Source organism: Pungitius pungitius, chromosome 20 (genome assembly GCF_949316345.1).
Source record: "Pungitius pungitius chromosome 20, fPunPun2.1, whole genome shotgun sequence".
NCBI lineage: Eukaryota > Metazoa > Chordata > Actinopteri > Perciformes > Gasterosteidae > Pungitius > Pungitius pungitius.
In genome coordinates, this window is record NC_084919.1 from 5,385,090 (window position 1) to 5,403,910 (window position 18,821).

General features: G+C 41.7%; 1 protein-coding gene and 1 non-coding gene across 2 annotated transcripts in view; both read left to right on the forward strand.

Moving 5' to 3' along the window:
• Positions 1 to 2,395: 2,395 nt before the first annotated feature.
• Positions 2,396 to 2,467, forward strand: trnaa-ugc (transfer RNA alanine (anticodon UGC)). Its single transcript has one exon. It is a non-coding gene; the product is annotated as a tRNA-Ala (tRNA).
• A 610-nt stretch (positions 2,468 to 3,077) lies between these two features.
• Positions 3,078 to 18,821, forward strand: part of ift172 (intraflagellar transport 172) — a 30,164-nt gene continuing 14,420 nt past the window's right edge. The window contains exons 1-24 of the mRNA XM_037449626.2: positions 3,078 to 3,257; positions 3,681 to 3,824; positions 4,188 to 4,300; positions 4,403 to 4,442; positions 4,637 to 4,702; positions 4,854 to 4,933; positions 5,111 to 5,198; positions 5,274 to 5,488; positions 5,630 to 5,753; positions 5,886 to 5,981; positions 6,270 to 6,431; positions 6,722 to 6,775; positions 7,045 to 7,148; positions 7,787 to 7,872; positions 9,206 to 9,318; positions 11,853 to 12,020; positions 12,608 to 12,744; positions 13,661 to 13,768; positions 14,696 to 14,780; positions 14,934 to 15,026; positions 15,298 to 15,375; positions 16,145 to 16,393; positions 17,280 to 17,358; positions 17,833 to 17,953. Of these exons, the coding sequence (XP_037305523.2) occupies positions 3,219 to 3,257; positions 3,681 to 3,824; positions 4,188 to 4,300; positions 4,403 to 4,442; positions 4,637 to 4,702; positions 4,854 to 4,933; positions 5,111 to 5,198; positions 5,274 to 5,488; positions 5,630 to 5,753; positions 5,886 to 5,981; positions 6,270 to 6,431; positions 6,722 to 6,775; positions 7,045 to 7,148; positions 7,787 to 7,872; positions 9,206 to 9,318; positions 11,853 to 12,020; positions 12,608 to 12,744; positions 13,661 to 13,768; positions 14,696 to 14,780; positions 14,934 to 15,026; positions 15,298 to 15,375; positions 16,145 to 16,393; positions 17,280 to 17,358; positions 17,833 to 17,953 (2,642 nt within the window). The 5' untranslated portion in view covers positions 3,078 to 3,218. The remainder of the gene's footprint in view (positions 3,258 to 3,680; positions 3,825 to 4,187; positions 4,301 to 4,402; positions 4,443 to 4,636; positions 4,703 to 4,853; positions 4,934 to 5,110; positions 5,199 to 5,273; positions 5,489 to 5,629; positions 5,754 to 5,885; positions 5,982 to 6,269; positions 6,432 to 6,721; positions 6,776 to 7,044; positions 7,149 to 7,786; positions 7,873 to 9,205; positions 9,319 to 11,852; positions 12,021 to 12,607; positions 12,745 to 13,660; positions 13,769 to 14,695; positions 14,781 to 14,933; positions 15,027 to 15,297; positions 15,376 to 16,144; positions 16,394 to 17,279; positions 17,359 to 17,832; positions 17,954 to 18,821) is intronic.

The following is an 18,821-nucleotide window of genomic DNA, read 5'->3' on the forward strand; positions in this document are numbered from 1 at the left end:
TGTCTTTTTTTAAATGAAAATGTATCTTATAATTTCATAATTGAGCGTAAAATGATTGTTGCATAAATTACTTAAGGATATTCAATTTTATGAGGCATTTTCTATACGGTTTCAGGTTATTACGGTAAACAAATAGATCTCATAAAATATACAGTAAGAAAAACTGCTAAATAAATCAACATCAAGACAGTTTATATGTTGAATTTAGGCAGTCTTTGTCAGCCTGGAATATCTAGTCGTAGAGGAACCGATTGTATTTCAAGGAATTATTATTATTATTCTCACAAACCGTGGGCCTTTTTGGGGCCTTTATCATATTCAAAAAGTTGTTAAGTTTGGCATGGATATCTGGACTGTTAAAAAATTTGATCATTTTTGGGTCTCACGTTTGTGTATAAAGAAATGTCTCTATAGCGCCCTCTTGAAATTTGAAAAAGACCACACTAGGCCAGTTTCCGGCCCGAATGTCCGATCAACTTGAAAGTTGTAACACAGGTCCTCTTCGACATGCTCTACAAAAAAGTCAATCATAGTATGCAAATGCGCCTAACTAGATTTGAATTGAGTGAAAAACACATTTTGGGCAATTTCTCCTAAACGCTGAGTTTGATTGTCACAAAACCTTCGGTGGATCATTATTGGTTCAATGTACTATTGATATATCAGAATGATGCTGATAACCCATTGTTCTGATGAGATATGGGCTAATTAACTTTGCAAGGTGTGTGGCTTAATCTGGCAGATTTTTTACTTCCAAATGACTTGGCCTGCCCTCACCTGTCTTATGGTTTTAAGAAGATATTACGGTTAATGAATTTTGCAAGGGGTGTGGCTTAATCTGGCAAGATTTATAACTTCCAAATGGCTTGGCCTGCCCTCACCAAAATTGCCGGATGTGTAAACATTAAACCCCTGAAGATTAGGGGGCGCTGCATTTAATCATTAAAGATTAATCATTAAAAAATTCTTAGAGTTGTAAAAGACCGAACTCCTCCTAGGGATTGAACCTGATTCTTTTCAAATCCAGGCAGTGTGTTCTTGAGAACTAAGGCTCTAAAAGTTGCATTTTGCCGGAGGAAATATTAAACTATGTGCGTAGAGAGCAATTTACAAAAAACACCTTTTGAATGATTTCGAAAGAAGTTGGGTCATGTATGGCATTTTGAGAGGCTTTTATTTTGGGATGAAACAGCAGAATGTCCTGGTTATCACCAAGTCACACCATCTATCTGTCCCTCTGTTCCTAGCAGGAAGACCTGACCTTGTTGTTTGTCAGATACTTACCTCTCCTGGGAGAGATGGGGGTGTAGGGATGTGGGACGGGGGGGTCAGAAGAGGATCCTGAGAAGGAAGGTGAAAGATGTGAGGTGATATGCACCACCATAACACAACTGATATGTTTGCTGGACCTGACTTGTCATCGTCGATGCCTTTTATTGTGAAAGCACATGATGTTGTGACTGTTCGGGGGGAGAGGAAGGTGCGGCAGGGTGTGAAGGTGAGGTCTACATGGTGATAATTTGGATTTGCTTCGTTGTATTATGTGGGTCACTGCCTCTTCCTCCTCCTCCTTCTCCTCTACCTCACACTGTCCTTCTGAGCATTCCTCCCCATCCTCCATCTTCTCTCCATCCCTCCTTTTTATTGATCGTCCAATAAGCTGGTTTTAAAAACAAAATGAGGGGCAAAAGAGGGATTGAAGGAAAAGATTATAACATAATATAGGAGAAATTATCTATAACATAATATAGGGCTAACATCATATAACATAATATAGGAGAAATGATATATAACATAGGGCTAATCATATAACATAATATAGTAATGATATCATATGACATAATATAGGACTAATATAACAAACATAGTATCATACTTTATTGTTCTAATTTCATATAACATCATATAACTAATATAGCAGACATGGCTTTATACTTTATATTTCTAATATCACATAACTTAATATCATAGAACGAATATCGTAAATATAGCTTCATATTTCTATTTCTAACTACGTTCACGTGTTTGTTGTCTCAAATGCAAAAAGTTTCTGGACTTGGCTCCATTTCGGCTTCACTGGGGGTTCCGCTGTGGGTTTTTCCCCTCCTTTCTGGGTTTCCCACATAAACAAAAAAAATCTCCTCCGTAAATCGCCACCTCAACGTGGTGGAGGAGTTTGCGTGGCTCAGTGATCCTGTGATCAGTTGTCTCTGTGGCCCGAGGACAACAACAGGTCTCAGGGGAGAGTCCAGACTAAGAGTGATTCAGAAAAACATTCAAAATATCTGCATATCAAACAAGAAAAACGGAATGAGAAAATAACCATATTGCGCGGTTATAAACAAATCGGTGTAGATAGGTTATAATTCAATATTTTCGTACCACAACCACGGAAGGGGATGTAGCTCAGTGGTAGAGCGCATGCTTTGCATGTATGAGGCCCCGGGTTCAATCCCCGGCATCTCCACACTTTTGTCTTGGTCTCGATGAAATTTTCCTTGTTTATAGTATACACTAAATATTTGTGACGATTACCATATAACATTGGAAACTCTTTTAAGATTGTATTTGACACATTGTTTTCACCAATATTTGATTCTCGAATAGACATATACCTATTGAACGCTTTCTAATATAGTTATTAACCAATGAATTCATGGTGTAAAGGACTGATATGTTCTGTGAGCGAGTTTACACATTTGCCGAGTTTAGAAGGTCAGTAAGGGGCTCACAGTGTATGTGTCAATCATCCTAGTGCCACCCATGAAAATGTGCGATGTAGTGATGTTTGGGGGTGGGTTTAAGTAAGGGGACGCGGGGACGTTGTTAGAGTTCTTCTATTGGAAAACGACGGTTTTGTTTCGGCGTAGGCTATGGCCCACAGTATCCTGTTTCCTGGTTTATAATGAAATCCCAAGAAGAACACATTGTCCAGAGCTTTATTCGCGAGAATCGCTACAATATAACGTCAAATGAACGACATGAAACTCTGGGAAAATCTGGCATTCCCCACAACCCTAAATGCATCAAAAGCCTTCCTTAGTTACAGCCCCAGCGGTAACTAAGGAGATCGCAGTTGTGTTTACGACATATATGTCCTCCTTCCTAGATGCTATCTCGGAGCTGGTTAACAAAAGGAACGCGGTGTAAAGATTGCACTATATCTCAACATCTTTGCCGATTCTACCCCATAGGACCGTTCCAAATACTTCCGAAAAATGCAACTGAAGTATCTCAAAACACTATTAATACCTCAGGTAAGTGACAAGTTAGCTAATGCTAGCAATGATGCTTCAGAGCAACATCAGTTCAAATGTGTGACTGTAACAGTTGATGATCTTGGACGAAAGAAGCCGGAACGTAACAATCGTTTTCTTCTGTCCGTGTGATTTTACTGATGAGTTTGAATGGTATTAAAGCCGAAAATGCTTTTTTTTAAAGCTAATTTACCTCACTTTGCTCGTTAGCCACTGTTGCGCGTTAGGGTTGGAACGAGGACCCGCTGACACACAATCAAGCGAAGACTGCGTCTAAAAGGATTCGCCCATTGGCAAAAGTCACATGTAGACTCACAGCCAAAACAGCCTTTGGCCTCACAGAACGTATCGGTTTTACGGCGTTTAGATAAGCGGCTGGTTATCACTCCTTACCACTGGTGTCCTCTCTGCTTTCCTTGACAGGAGGGTGTTGCCAAAGTGCTGTGCATGGCCTGGGCACCGAATAACACCAAGTTCGCAGTTTGCACGGTTGATAGAGTGGTGCTTCTCTATGACGAGCAGGGAGAGAAGAGGGACAAATTCTCTACCAAACCCCTAGACTCCAAGGTGAGTCGGGAGGGCGTGTGGTGTAAGTATGTCTTAGAAGTTTATGAAAGGATGGTGAGGATGCAGCAAATAAAACCACACCAAACGGAAGGCACAACTCGCATGGATTCTTGTTTTTTTAATACTACCTATTTACGGTACGTGTATTTAATCTGGTTTATTTGTACTATCTCTCATATTCCAACTTTAACCTACGCTGCCGTAAATGCTAAACATTTCCCTGCTGCAGGACTAATAAACCAATCACAGACATTCACTTAATTAAAGGAGAAAAACATACAACCGAACAATCGTTTTTCCTTTACTTGTTATGAATGCTTCTACAAGTTGTGCCAATAAAAATCAAATTGAATCTTTTGTCAGTACGGAAAAGATAGCTATGTTGTCAAAGACATGGCCTTTTCTCCGGACTCCACCAAAATCGCCATCGGCCAGTCCGACAACATCATCTTTGTCTACAGAATTGGCGAAGAATGGTAATGTCCTGGGAACGATTTCATCTCCAATATTGATAATATCATTTTTTACATCAACGCATGCCAAACTATGTTTGTGACCTGTGTTATCTTTTCTCCCAGGGGCGACAAGAAAGCCATTTGCAACAAATTCGTCCAGACTGTGAGTAAACAGGAGTTGACGCGTGTGCGTTTCATGCAATGTGATGTCTCTGCTTCTGAACTCACTGACGGGGACATTTGACCTGTTTGCGAGTGACGTCCTACTCAAAATTCTAACTATAATGGCTGGTGTGAGCGTCGGAAAAGGTATTTTTTCTTGGTAGGAAATGCATAATTGTATCCATTGCTTTGCAGAGCGCGGTGACTTGCCTGCTTTGGCCTGCTGAGCACGCAGTTGTTTATGGATTAGTGGACGGGAAGGTGGGTCAGCGACACATTCTCACCTATAGTTACCATTTCTATACATTTTCTTCATGTGTTATAAGTGGTAGTATGGTAGACTGTTTTAGGTGTCTGTTTTTGGTCAAATGATGAATGCAAATCTTGTACATTTTAAATACTTTTTTCACAGGTTCGCCTGGCCAACACTCAGACAAACAAGTCATCGACCATCTACGGCACTGAGTCCTGTGTCGTCTCACTGGCATCCAAGTAAATACATAATCATCATGTATAATTATGACCACTGAGCATAAGTTGTTTTTTAACTCCTTGTAACCTTTATGCTGACAGGCTCGTCCCTCTAAACGCCCCCAAATGGCATACTTATTTATTGCCTTTTTCTGTGGTGCACTCAGCCAGTTTTTTTTAAAATTTGTACCCTGTCAGTGTTTCCGGTAAAGGCATCCTCTCAGGCCACGCCGACGGGACGGTCGTGCGTTACTTCTTCGATGACGAAGGCTCAGGGGAGTCTCAGGTACGTCCGTCCGCCTTCGTGGCACACGTTCGATGCCGTTGGACTGCCAAACACGCTGTGCCTCTCTGACCGCAGGGTAAGCTGTTGACGCACCCGTGCCCGCCTTACGCCCTGGCCTGGGCCGCGAACAGCATCATGGTGGGCGGCTGTGACAAGAAGGTGGTGGCCTACGGCAGAGAGGGCCACGTCCTGCAGACCTTCGACTACGGCCGCGACCGGAGCGAGCGGGAATTCGTCGTGGCCGCCACCAGCCCCAGCGGACAGTCCGTCGTGTTCGGCAGCTATGACCGGTCAGTGGGTGGTCTCTCAGTTGACATCTTACAGAAAACACTGAGTGATGCCCATCAGCTTAAATACTTGAATCTTTTGTACAGAGCTCAATAAGTTGCACCCCTTCATCCGCCCTGCCCCCCCCCCCCCCCATCTCTTAGGTTGCGGGTGTTTAACTGGGCTCCCAGGAGAGGCGCGTGGGATGAAGCCAAGCCTAAAGAGATAGTCAACCTGTACACCATTACCAGCTTGGCGTGGAAGAAAGACGGATCACGTCTCTGCGCTGTAAGTGCTTTATTTATAAAGTGTTATTTGAAATCCAGTGTGACTCAGACAGACAATTGCTCTTGCTTGCTTCATCAATGAAGATTTGCAGCAGGGGTTACATGTTGATCTGTTTGGTTTGTGTCTTGACAGGGAACGCTGTGTGGGGGAGTGGAGCTCTTTGATTGCTGCTTGCGAAGAGTCATCTATAAGAACAAGTTTGAGATGACCTACGTCGGGCTGAGCCAGGTAGAGACAACCGGAAGGAACTTAAAATATGGGTCTGAACCAACAAAGCTGATGTGTCTTGAATTTGACAAAGTAAATTTCCATTTTTTGACTTTCTTTTTTTTTCTTTCCCGTTGTGAGGGATTCTATTTGTTAATCAATTAACTGGTTCACAATCCACTTCCAATATGGTGAATTGTGCTGGATTCAAGTCGTTCATAAAACACAAATAGAGACATCATATTAATTTCTTTATTGGCATTTTTGTCTTCTCCACGTCACTGTTTTAATCCCCTTTTTCTTCTCTAGGTGATAGTGAGGAACCTCTCTACAGGAACGCGGGTGGTCCTGAAGTCCTACTATGGCTATGAGATAGAACAAGTCAAGATCATGGGCAAGGACCGCTACCTAGTGGCCCACACCTTCGATACTCTTCTTCTCGGAGACCTACTGACCAATAAACTTAGTGAGGTAGGACTTATGTCTGACTTATGTTTGCCTATGTTTGAGATTACCTGCTGAGGTTTTGAAATACCAGCCTTTGACACTCATGCCCACACAGTCATAGGTTTCAACAGAACGTAAAAGACGTAAGCCGTTCTCATTCAGTTGTGTTATGCCAGACTGTCCGTTTCCGCTCTGAACAGCGTGAATGAGCTCCATTCACCTCCTCAAGCCTGTGTCCCCCACCGGTCCTGCTATGCCACCCTTACATTACTTGTTCTTCCTTCACACAATACACCCCGTTGCCTCCCTTTCAGGTGCCATGGCCCGGTTCAGGGGGAAACGAAAAGTTCTTCTTTGAAAATGAATCCGTACGTATACAAACACACACACACGCACACACACAGATTATTAAGGGGACTGTTATGGAGCTCTTCACTTTGAGTATTAAACATAAATCTACCTGTGGGGGTTTTCCCATATAGTTTACAGCAGTGCCAAGTCAATACTCGCCAAGGAGCAGAAAATTGTAGAATATATTAACAATACCTTTCCAGTAGTAAGTTTCAGCTGTGGCTTAAAACTGCTCCCATTATATTACAGGCTAATTTATTTTATGTAACTGCATTTGCTGTTTCAGGTGTGTATGATTTTTAATGCCGGGGAGCTGAGTCTGGTGGAATACAGTAACAATGAGATCCTGGGATCAGTGCGCACCGAATTTATGAACCCTCACCTCATCAGGTGGGTCCAGTCCAACAAAACAAACACACCATGTCAAGTTGGTTTAGAAATGAAAACTGTAACAGGTTTGTCTGGTTCCAAATAGAAAAGCATATGCAGGGCCCCATTGGTGGTCAACTGATGTTTTGTCAGTATGTCCGATTCAGATGTAAATAGTTGTTTCGCTTACTTATACTTCCAGATTTTTATACTTCCAGACCTTTTTGAAGTATAAAATGTGTCACAGTTTGAATCATCCCTAAGATGAATTTCCTGCTCTTCCCATTAGATGGGTGTATTGAGCTGTGGATAAATTCTAAGCATCAGTACAGGGAGGCATCCGTTGAGCAGCACAGCTACACGTTCAAATTCATAGCCCTGTCAAAAGGGTCATGACTGACAGTACCCGGGTGGCTAATGGCCGACTGCAGTTGATGCCAGCAGATCTCAGCATGCCCGTACTGCTCCTCGCCTCTGGCTGGGCGCTGTGGCATGACAACATCGGGAACAGGGGTACCTCAGGATTTGAAAAGTAGCTGAACAGATGCTGGGTTTGATACTTCCTTGCTGAGTCAGTGTAAATTCATGTTATGTCATGTCATGTTACATTGGATGTAGTTTTTTACTGAAGGTGTGTTTGTGTATTTGTGTCTGCGCAGTGTCCGACTGAATGAAAGGAAGCAGAGAGGAGTTGAAGACAACAAGAAACTTGCTTATCTAATCGATATAAAGACCATCTGCATTGGTAACTATGACCATTTGACTTTGTTCTTTTGGTATTTACAGTATTGTAATGTACATTTACTCAATTACGGACATTTTCAGGTACTTTACTCAAGTATTTCCATTTATGTAGACCAGATACCACGTGTTTTTTTCTTCTTTGGTCTGTCAGAGCACTCTTTTTATTGATTGCCGTCGGGATGGAATGAAAATGTTTTCCTAAAATCCATTACATAGCATAGCTTTAATAAGCCCTGTCTATAGCGATGAATGCATCAGTATATAACTGTACAATGTTTAGAAATTTGCCAGTCCATACAATGTTTTTTTTTTCTTCACACTGGGCACTGCTAATTTTACTTAAGAAAAATATTAATCTACAGTATTAAAGTATCCACACACTTCAGCTCTTCTCAGCAAAGTGTCGTCCAAGCTCAAGTCTTTGGCAAGCAAGCATTTTTTGTCATCCAGCTTCTATCCTAATGACAATTTGCAGCCATCTATACTATTGCAGCCATCTATACTATGGTGTAACAACATGTACTATGAACTGAAACTACTGATTTTTACCAAAATTCTAGATCTTACAGTTCCATATAGAGAAAAGCCTTTTTTTTTACTCCCCAAAGGTCTTGCAATAGGGCTGCCAATTGGGTTCAACATCCTTGAATTAACTCACACTTGAGGAATTACAACATCTGTTGGGAACTCTTTTCACCAGCATAATAATCCTAATCTGGCACTCTTGAGTGAGTATTCAGAGCAGCAGGAAGTTGTATGTAGGAATCAACAAATTTACGGCCTCATCCCTACTTGCTTGTGACCTCTTCGAGCCTGACTGAGTAATAGTGAGTCATAACTTTGCAGATAAACATTCGCTGTGTGTTTGTGGAAGGCCTTTGATTGTAGAACGACTTCAATCTGCAACTTCTGCACACTTTTGGATGCTGATGATGCTACCGTTATTGTACTCTTATTATTACTCTTATTGTATCTCTTTAAACCATTATGCATGACTGGTTTTACACATTGAGCCAGCTACTTTTCAAACATAATCACTGTCCGTTTTATTAAACTGCTACAATAACTCTAGCATCCTCAAACCGTATTAGTTCCATTGAGTGGACCACCCTGCCCAGATCATATTACATTTTGATTAAAACATTTGAGCATCAGCAGACTTATAACATAAACTAGTTCCTAAGGCATGTACTTTTTCAGATAGAATCATACATAATTATTACGAAGAGATTGCGTGATAACTTGATTGAAAAACAATTTTAGCAAGAGAAGCTGTCAAACTGGCAGTCTGACTGCCGCTCAGTATAAACCTGTCCTGTCCTTCTCTCCCTCAGTGGACTTGGCCGGAGGCTGCATTCTGGGAACCATCAGCCAAAACTCCAAGATTGACTGGCTGGAGCTCAATGAAACGGGACACAAACTGCTGTTCAGGGACAAGAAGCTGCGGGTGAGAATAAAAAACCTTCAGCGCCCTGAGGGATGGTGGGAGTGGAAATGATGGTAGGGAGACCCTTAAGGCAGACTGGGCAGATGATGGATAAGATGATCATTAGTAAAGTAATGAGTTGAGTAGAAAAATCTCCGTGGTCAGGGCTTTTCTAATTTTAAAGCCACGTCCATCACCCAAATAATGGCTTGTGGCTTTTTGTGGAGACGTTCTTCTTGTCCAGGTGATACAATAGTATTTTCAAAATAAATGTGGATGCCACGGGGGGGCTGCAGAGTCTCAAGATAACTTTACTGCAGGGATAAAACTATATTTTTTTCTGATGCAATGAGGCTATTTCTTTAAATTAATGCGGTGCAAACAAGCCAGACAGCATAATGTGAGAAACTGTATGTATGAAATAAGCAAGCTGCCTAATTGAACAATTAACAATCATTCAAGTGTAATTAGGGTTTTGTGCAGCATGAATGATTTTTCCCTGGTCTCCCCTTATCCTGTTCAAATCGTGACTGCTCGTATTTATGTTTTCCAACCCGTCGGATGGGGTCAATCAAATCCCTCTAGGTTAGGTCATGTTCAAATGTACCTATTTTAATAAAAAAAAGTTGTTTACAATAAGTGCAATTCCCGTTGAAAATGTGCCCTGCTCACAACGTGGCGCTTTGCTTTGCCTGCGATGTTGCTTTCTCGTCCAAACAACTTCACACCCTTGGGTCCTGAGCAAAACATGTGCCGTGACATAGTTGCATTTACCAGCACAGTTGGGGTTAAGTAAGTATACCCTTCGCTAGATAAGATAGACGATGACCAAGCTGTACCCAGCAGGCCTTTTCAGCAATGCGTTCATCATTGTTTTAAAATGAGCAAATACAGATTTCCAACGGGATTCAAATTTTTCTAATAATGAAGTAATTTCAGTTTAAAAATCCATACATCTGTCTCAGTCAGTCTGCCTTGTTGTCCAGAGTCAAATGAATTAAAGGTCCTCTCTCTGGAAGCTGTTTTTTTCCCCAAAACAACTTCACAGCTTTTTATTAATTAGGGAAGCTGTGAGCTCCCGGTGTAATGAAATGGTTTGTTTTCAAAGCCCTGGCGCGATGACATGGAGAACTCTGGTAATTGGGAATCCCTCAATGGCTTTGGACTTTTTGTTGTAAAAGTTGGGTTTAAAAATAACTTGTAACTTGTTTAATCTGCAAACCCGAATTATTTCTGTATTTGCACAAGTGAATTCAGAAAGAACTCCAACACGCAAAATATTGGAAGTTTGAGAGTAATTAGAACCGGAAGGATAATAATAAGTATTTAGATTTAGGTCTAATTATAAGCTGGTTGTTTGTTTGTAGTAATAAATCCCGGTATGAACCTCATAGAACCCCACTTAAAAACCTTGAAAACTTTTCCTTTAAAGTGAATACAAATGTAACTGACAATCAATAACAGACTGAAAATGATTACGGCTATTTTACATTTTTTGCACATCTGCATTTATTCACTGCACTTCACACCTGTAAGAAATAAAAAAAGAAGGGCAAATTGTATATAACAAACGTTTTTTTATTGAAACTTGCTTTCTAATCAACAGGCCGCTCTTTCTCACTGCATTAAAACACGCCTGACTGAGCTCCAGGGTAAAACTATAGATGCAGCGTTATTAAAAATGGTGGGGGGTAAGATATTAAAGCAGCTGATTACACCTGCAGGCGGTCGGTTGTACACACACACACACACACACACCTACACATACATATTAAGTGCTTTGGGACCCACAGTAGCTTATAGAATCTAATCTCAACTCATCAACGGTATAGTGTAATAAATTGTGTGAGTACTCACATGGAGCCACTGGAAGGTAATCAACTTTGTTCAAGCAATAGGAGCTCAACTATGCCTTTTACTTCAGAGGGATTTGGTAAATAAGCATAATCACTACATGTACTACTAACTCATTGGCTGTATGTAAGTTTGAAGCGTTTTTTGGACGTGATAACTGTTTTTCGGAGAGATTGTCCTATAAATTAAAAGTGGCATTGTGTGACGGTGATTTGTGCTTCAAGAGGCTGTTTAATATCTTTTCATGTTATAGTCAGAGACCTGTAGTGAACATCAACACAACGACTCATCAGCATATGTTATCAATTGGTTTCCCAGGTCTAAGTCCCTTTTTATGCAAATATTGATATTATTGACCTGCAGGAGGGTTTGTTTTATGTGATCTGGCATCATAATGAGAATCCTGCTGCTGTGCAAAGAAAGAGAAAACCGAAAACAAGGGATAAAATAATAAATAAACAGACGATATACTCCATTTTAATCAATGATGATAGAAAGAGCTGGTAGACACATGTTGTCATCTTTTGTTCCCAATCCTTATGCTAAGCTAACCTAACTGTCTTCTGATTACAGAGTGGTGTCAATCTTCTCCTCTGACTCGAGGCAGGAAATCAAATTCCACCATGGGTGATGCAATTAACAATCAGAATCGCCCTTCTCTTCCCCCCCCCCCCCCCCACCCTCCCCTCCTTCCTCCTCAGCTCCATCTCTATGACGTAGACACGGGCACAAAGACCACGCTGCTAAACTTCTGCTCCTACGTCCAGTGGGTGCCTGGCAGCGACGTGGTGGTGGCTCAGAACAGGGGAAACCTCTGCATCTGGTACAGCATCGACAGCCCGGAGAGCATCACCATGTTCCCCATCAGGGTAAGTGGTAGTGTGTCAACTTTACGACCTGCCAATACGTGACATATTTGACCTTTTCAGAATTCCATCTCTCCCTCTAAGCTCAGTGCTATTCCAATGCCTTTCCAACAACACCCCAGCTTTGTAAAGCATGTAAAATATGTGTCCAAGCCCATGTTGAAAATAGACCAAATTACATCATCAGTGTTATTTTGCCAGTGGTAGTTCTCCTTATGATGAATAAACTCACCTCATGTTGATGCAGAATCAGTGGTTTCTACATATATTGGAAGATCTTGTGGTCAATTTTTGTAATATTCTTTTTCTAGTGACTCCAAGTCCTAATTTGTATTGATGTATAATTATCCTTGTATAATCGGCAAGATATATCTAAACTCAGTACTGTTTTAGATATTAATATATATTGTGCCATTTTATTATTATTACTGCTGCAATGATGTTTAAGTAAAATTGTTCTTTTAGTTGATTGAGGCAGACCTAGTTTAAAGTATTTTATATTCCATTGAGTACGGTATTCTGAGACGGTTTTCTAAGCATATAAGAATTGAGTGCGGTACTTGAGGAATGGTGTCACTTTGCTTTGACAGGGAGACATTGTTGATCTAGAAAGAGCCGATCAGAAGACGGACGTGATCGTGACGGAGGGCGTCAAAACTGTGACGTACACCCTGGACGAAGGCCTCATTGAGTTTGGTACTGCCATTGACGACGGGGACTACGACAGGTACATTTTGACTAATTTGCCTGATATTCCGTTGCATACAAAAGTCAGCCCCATCACCGCCATTACAGTCGAGTTGAACATCCGTCCGCCCTTTACGACTCAATGCTGCTTATTCAGGGTCAGAGTCACAGTGACAGCAGGGTGAGCAGAACAGGCCAGATGTCCTTTTATCCAGCAGCTTCCTCTAGCTCATCTTGAGGGTTTCTTCAGAGCTGGCAGGGCGGCCGGGAGGCGTGTGGCAAGATTTGAACAACTCTAAAGAGGCGCTTTTTACATAGTCGCCCACTGACCTTTCACAGTTTGGAGGAGCTGCAGCTGAACTCTCACTGTGCCTTTGAACTCTAAACAGTGAGGCCAGCCAACCTTTCATGGGACTTTGGTGATTTGTGCTTGTCTCACCGTCTAAAGCAACATTATTATGTAATTTCTGGTTGGTTGTGATTTATTTTGGTCAGGGTTAGTTTGGCTCCCCATCTTAGAATAACCACAGAGGTGATAGTGTAAGTGGCATGTATATGTTTTTCAATTGGTTAATTCATTAACCAATTCATTGGTTAATCATTCATTAATTGGAATCAATCAACCAAAAGGACACAAGCAAAATAATTAATCCTCTGTAGTTAAACATTAAACATTTAGAATAGGTGTATAGAGTAATTCATTCCTTAAAATATAATTTATAATGGCAATTCAGTTTTTAGCAGCTTTACCAACCTGTGGAGTGCGGCTTTGAAATCAAATCCATTTTTACACACTTTCTGTCTGGTGAGAAGAAGATAAGGTTAGTCGCTAATGATGGAGGCCATGTGCATGTATTGTGCAGTGGTTATCATGGCAGGCAGTATCATAAGTTAATTATTGCTGTGAAGTAATGTAACAGCCCAGTCTCACATCTGTTCATCATGTGTGTTGACAGAGCCACAGCATTCCTTGAGACTCTGGAGATGTCTCCAGAGACTGAAGCCATGTGGAAGACCCTCAGCAAATTGTCTCTGGAGAATCACCAGCTGCACATCGCAGAAAGGTAAGCAGGACACGCACACACAACTATGTCATTTTATGTTTGTGAGGACCTCATGCATTCCCTAGCTCCTCCCCCTTACATTAACCATCACAATTAACAACTAACTGGGCAGAACTAAATGCCTATATTCTTGTTCCGAAACCAAGTCTGACCCTCAAACAGGCCCGTCTCAAAGTGACTGATTGTCCTCGTAATCGTAGCTATAAAAGGACATGCACACACACACACACACACAAAATCTAATGTCAGTGTCTCTGAGCTAATTAGATTCTGTCTCAGTCTTGATTGTACGTGAGGCTTATCTCTGTGACTAGAGACCAGAGACAACAAGGGCACCTTCGTCACCTGGAATGAAAAAGCTTTTGGACACACGTGTGTGCTTACACACAAATGCACACACACACACACACACGTCTCCTTGCCTGACCTTCCTCTCTAACTTCTTAAACATCAAAGACAGTTTTTTTAATAATAACCATCCTCTCTACATATTTTTCTCTGTTTTGAGAAACTCTTAAAAAAGGGAATTCTCTCTCATTAATAATGCACATGCTAGTCATTAGGCCCCGGCCTGATCTGCATAAATCAGGAAATTGAAGGAAGACATTTTTTTGTCTGAAGTGTATAATGTTAATGAGGAATGGAAGGGATGTTAATGAGAGAGGGAGGGAGGCAAGCGAAAGAGTCAGACTGACTTTTTTTGTTTAGCTTTCATGGCTCGGAAATTAATCTGATGCAACTTCTCACAGAGAGTTAGTAATGTGGTGGCAAAATGCTAAGACAAGGCTTTTTATCTTGCTGCTCCTCAGACTGCAGCGTACCTAAAGGCTAATTAGACAAAAGCTTTATTTTATCTCAGTTCTTGTCAATGTTAGGTTCCACCTTCACTCAACATATCTTCTTTTCTCCTTTTTTCCTCTATAATAGGTGTTCTGCCGCATTGGGGGACGTCTCGACTCTGCGTTTCCTCCACCAAACAAACAAGATCGCTGACAAGGTTTCACAGGAATTGGTGTGTTTTGTAACCTGACAGAAAAAAACACAACAGTCCATCACAGAACCGCCCATATACACATCAAATGTCATGAAACTAAACAAACTAAAGGGACCACAGGAGAAAGTGTGTCTCACTCAGAGTATCTGTGTCTATGTCTCTCTTAACCAGGGAGGGGATGGAACAACGTTTTTCCAAGTCCAAGCCCACGTGGCAATGCTGGATAAGAACTTTAAACTGGCTGAGATGCACTACATGGAGCAGGTTGGCAACATGCCCCATACACACTTCTAATATGTATATTTATAGAAATAAGGTAGGATTAATTGCAGATGCATTCTTAGCAACACATTGTGGCAAAACTCCTTTTGAATTCAAATCCATCAATCACTATCTTCTGTCCAGTCTGTGTTGGTGACACTTATGATTGCTCAGATAGTTTACCTTTCAATTAGGATTCCACGGTTGAGTTCACCAGATCATCCACTCTTGGCAAACACTGTACTTGCTTTTTTTTCCAACTCTTTTTTTGCAGAATTCTATTGATGAAGCAATAGAGATGTACCAGGAGCTCCACATGTGGGACGACTGCATTGCCGTGGCTGAAGCAAAGGTGATAACGTAGAGACTAAATGTATACTTTGTGTTTTACCTGAGAGACCTTCTGATGCTCCATAAGGGGCAGAAACACTCTGGACCATGAACTGAGATCTCACTAACACACCGACAAGACTGACGATATTTTCTGATGTATTTCTGCTGCTGTTCTACCAGCCCTTTCTCCTCTATTGTGCCCTCTGTTTCTTCTCAATTGCAAATGCACATAATACACCGGCAACTTCCACGGGTGTAAGGATCTATCCATACATCCTACTGTGTCCTGTAACCTTTTCTGTGGTCACATGTCTGATACATCTTGAATAAATTCTCCTTAGTTCAGACTTGGAAAGAAAATGAGAATCAGAAATTAATTGGGTGTCAGGGTGACACTTGTTTTCACCTCTGTTACAAGGTAGACAGTGAGTAAAATTTCTGTGCCGTTGGATCCGTGCACAATTTGGTACTAAACACTAACTAAGACACTGGAGGTCTAAAAACAAACATGTAACCTTAAAAGTGGCAGCTACTGATGAGAGTGCAAATTGCAGCCAACTTAAACCTCCGAAAATTGCCAAGTGAGTAGAACTGCGACGGTCCAGTGAAAATCAGCATGTCAAAGTGAACATTTGAAATCTTTGATTGCTAGATGGCGTAAAGACACGAATTTGAATTGTTCCCAATTAATGTCTGGCAATGTGTGTCTCAGTCAACAAAGTGTTCTGGCTCTAGGTTTTTCTAATGCGGAAACAAACCCCACCGCTAACCTCTAATGACTCTGCTAGGGCCACCCGGAGCTGGACAGCCTGCGTGGGAAGCATTACCAGTGGTTAACGGAGACTGGTCAGGACGAGAAGGCCGGCGAGGTAAGGGAGAGCGAGGGAGACTTCCAGGGGGCCATCAACCTCTACCTGAAGGCCGGACTGCCGGCTAAAGCCGCCCGACTGGCCATCAGCCACGCGGAGATCACCAACAACAGCGACACCGTCGGCCGCATCGCAGCCAGTCTCATCAAGGGAGAGTTTTACGAGAGGGTGGGTGGAATGTATTGTACGTTACTATCCGTCTTACTAGTTTACTGCAGAGTGTATCCCAGCTGGTATCCTATACTGGTAATTCCCATCTTTTCTGCTCATGCTTCTTTCTTCTCCTAAAAAACGCCAGGAGAGGAGAGGTATCAGCGGAGGAGCTTTTCTTTCCCACTCTTTCTCCCTCCATCTGTCTGTTATTTCTTTCTGTAGTTGTTTGTCTGAGAACACAGTTCTCCTCCGGGAGCCATCTGTGTTTACGTGACGAGTGGGAAGAAGAGAACGAGACTTCAGAACAAAATGTGTTGCTGCGTTTTGATGGTATCTTGGAAAGATCACATGTTGTGCATTCTGTTCTTGAAGAAGTGTGTGACCTAAGTGAATTGAGTGTGTGGACAGCCAGATTTTACACCCATATGTGATCAATAGTTGATCATCTCTTTACAAAGTCATGGGGTTTTTATGTAATGCTATAACAGCATCCGATCTTCTGGGAAGGCTTTCTACGAGATTGGGCTTCCGTCTAGCCACAAGAGAATCAGTGGTCAGACGGTGATGTTGAGCTGTCAGGTCTGGCTCACAGTGGGTGTTCCGGTTCAGCCTGTTGGTGTTGGATGCGGGTTGAGGTCGGGGCTTTGTGCAAGCCGGTCATGTTCTTCAACCCCAGAGTGGCTAAACTATTTATTTATGGACTTGGCTTTGTGCGATTGGACCTTGTCGCCATAAATATTAATACGAGCCCTTGAAAAGCAGCTTGGACCAAAAGTGTGCGTCACATTTTCCATGTTCCTTTTTTTGACAGTATTCTTGCCATTCCCAACGACACTGACCCAGAAAACATTTGAAAAAAAAATGTCTTCATAAATTGATACGTTCTATATCTTCTGACCAGGCAGGAGATCTGTATGAGACCATCAGAAACAACCAGAGAGCTTTGGAGTGCTACTGCAAAGGAGGCGCTTTCAGGAAAGGTAAATCAGTAATATGTTGTTAGCATGAAAATGCAAAGCCTATATTTGGAATACGCATGAATACCATAGGACAGATCCTAATGACCCAAGTGGTCTTCTGACCATTTTATCTAGCTTTAGAACAAAAGTCAATTATTTGAATTCCATGCAAGTACCTGCAAAACTAATGATGTTCCCATAAGCCTCAGCTGCACTTTGTGTTATTAGCTAATTCTAGCATGCTAACATGCTAAACAATGGCAGTAGCATGTTAGAATTACCACTTTGAGTAATGTTAGCAAGCTGATGTTAGCCTTTAGCCTGAAATGCAGCCTCACGGCGCAGCCGTCATGGCTGGATGTACATTTAACACAAGTACAGTATGTATTGTCACATCACGTGACAAGATTTTGGACGACAACAAGTGGACATTGAGTGAGGGTGTACACTACAGTAAATGTTCAGTATATTAAATAAAGTTTCTGCTTCCTGTAGCGGTGGAGCTGGCTCGCCTCGCATTCCCTGCTGAGGTGGTGAAACTGGAGGAGACCTGGGGAGACTACCTTGTCCAGCAGAAACAGATGGACGCCGCCATCAACCATTTCATTGAAGCAGGGTATGTAGTGCAGAGTAGTGCGGAGACAAAAATGTGGGCAGATGGAGAGGAGGGAAGATGACACGTTTCAAAAATAAATTAATAAAAGCATCAGAGACAACCAATATGTCTTTAAATCATCACCAGGACCATAATAGATGGCTTTAAACGTGGTGATATTCCCCAAAAATACCAAATAAATACAGCGTCCAGATTCTTTTCATGTTGAAAAAGCATCTGAGTATCACAATTTTTACAGTGGGAAACAAAAGGTTAAGAATATTTTTACGCTGCCAGAAAAAGTTGTAATCTGTGCTTGCCTTAATAAAATGATTTGGTTTAACTTAAATCCTAACCAAAGTTAATTTACTTTTCACAATTTAATTGGGCTTTGCCATTGAGGCAACACAATCAGATAAGATAAACCTCTATTGATCCCCGGCGGCAAAGTTCTGCCGTTGCAGTAGCAGACGGATATAGAAAGTAACATAAATAAATAATGAAGGGACATAAACTAAAACATGAATTGAACCACAAAAACCAACACAGATGAGTGTAGATCGTCAACAAGGTGCTCCTCTTCCAAACAAAAAGTGGAACCCCCTTCAGTTGTCCCTCTCTGGCTCCCTTACAGCCAAGATGTTGCTGAGGATTAGAAAAAAACGTGATTAATTCATGTCCTATTTTGCCAAACTCTGCAGACGCTGCAGTTCAAAACTAGACCAAGCTTTTCTATGGCTGTTTTGGACCACATGTAGCCTGCAACAAACTAGGTTCGAAAACCTAGCCGATTGTCAGAAATGCATTTAACTATTTGAACTGTGCTTGTGGCCCCTTCCTGCCAGTTCCGAGGAGCAATTCATTATCTGTATAGCTGTGATAAAACAAT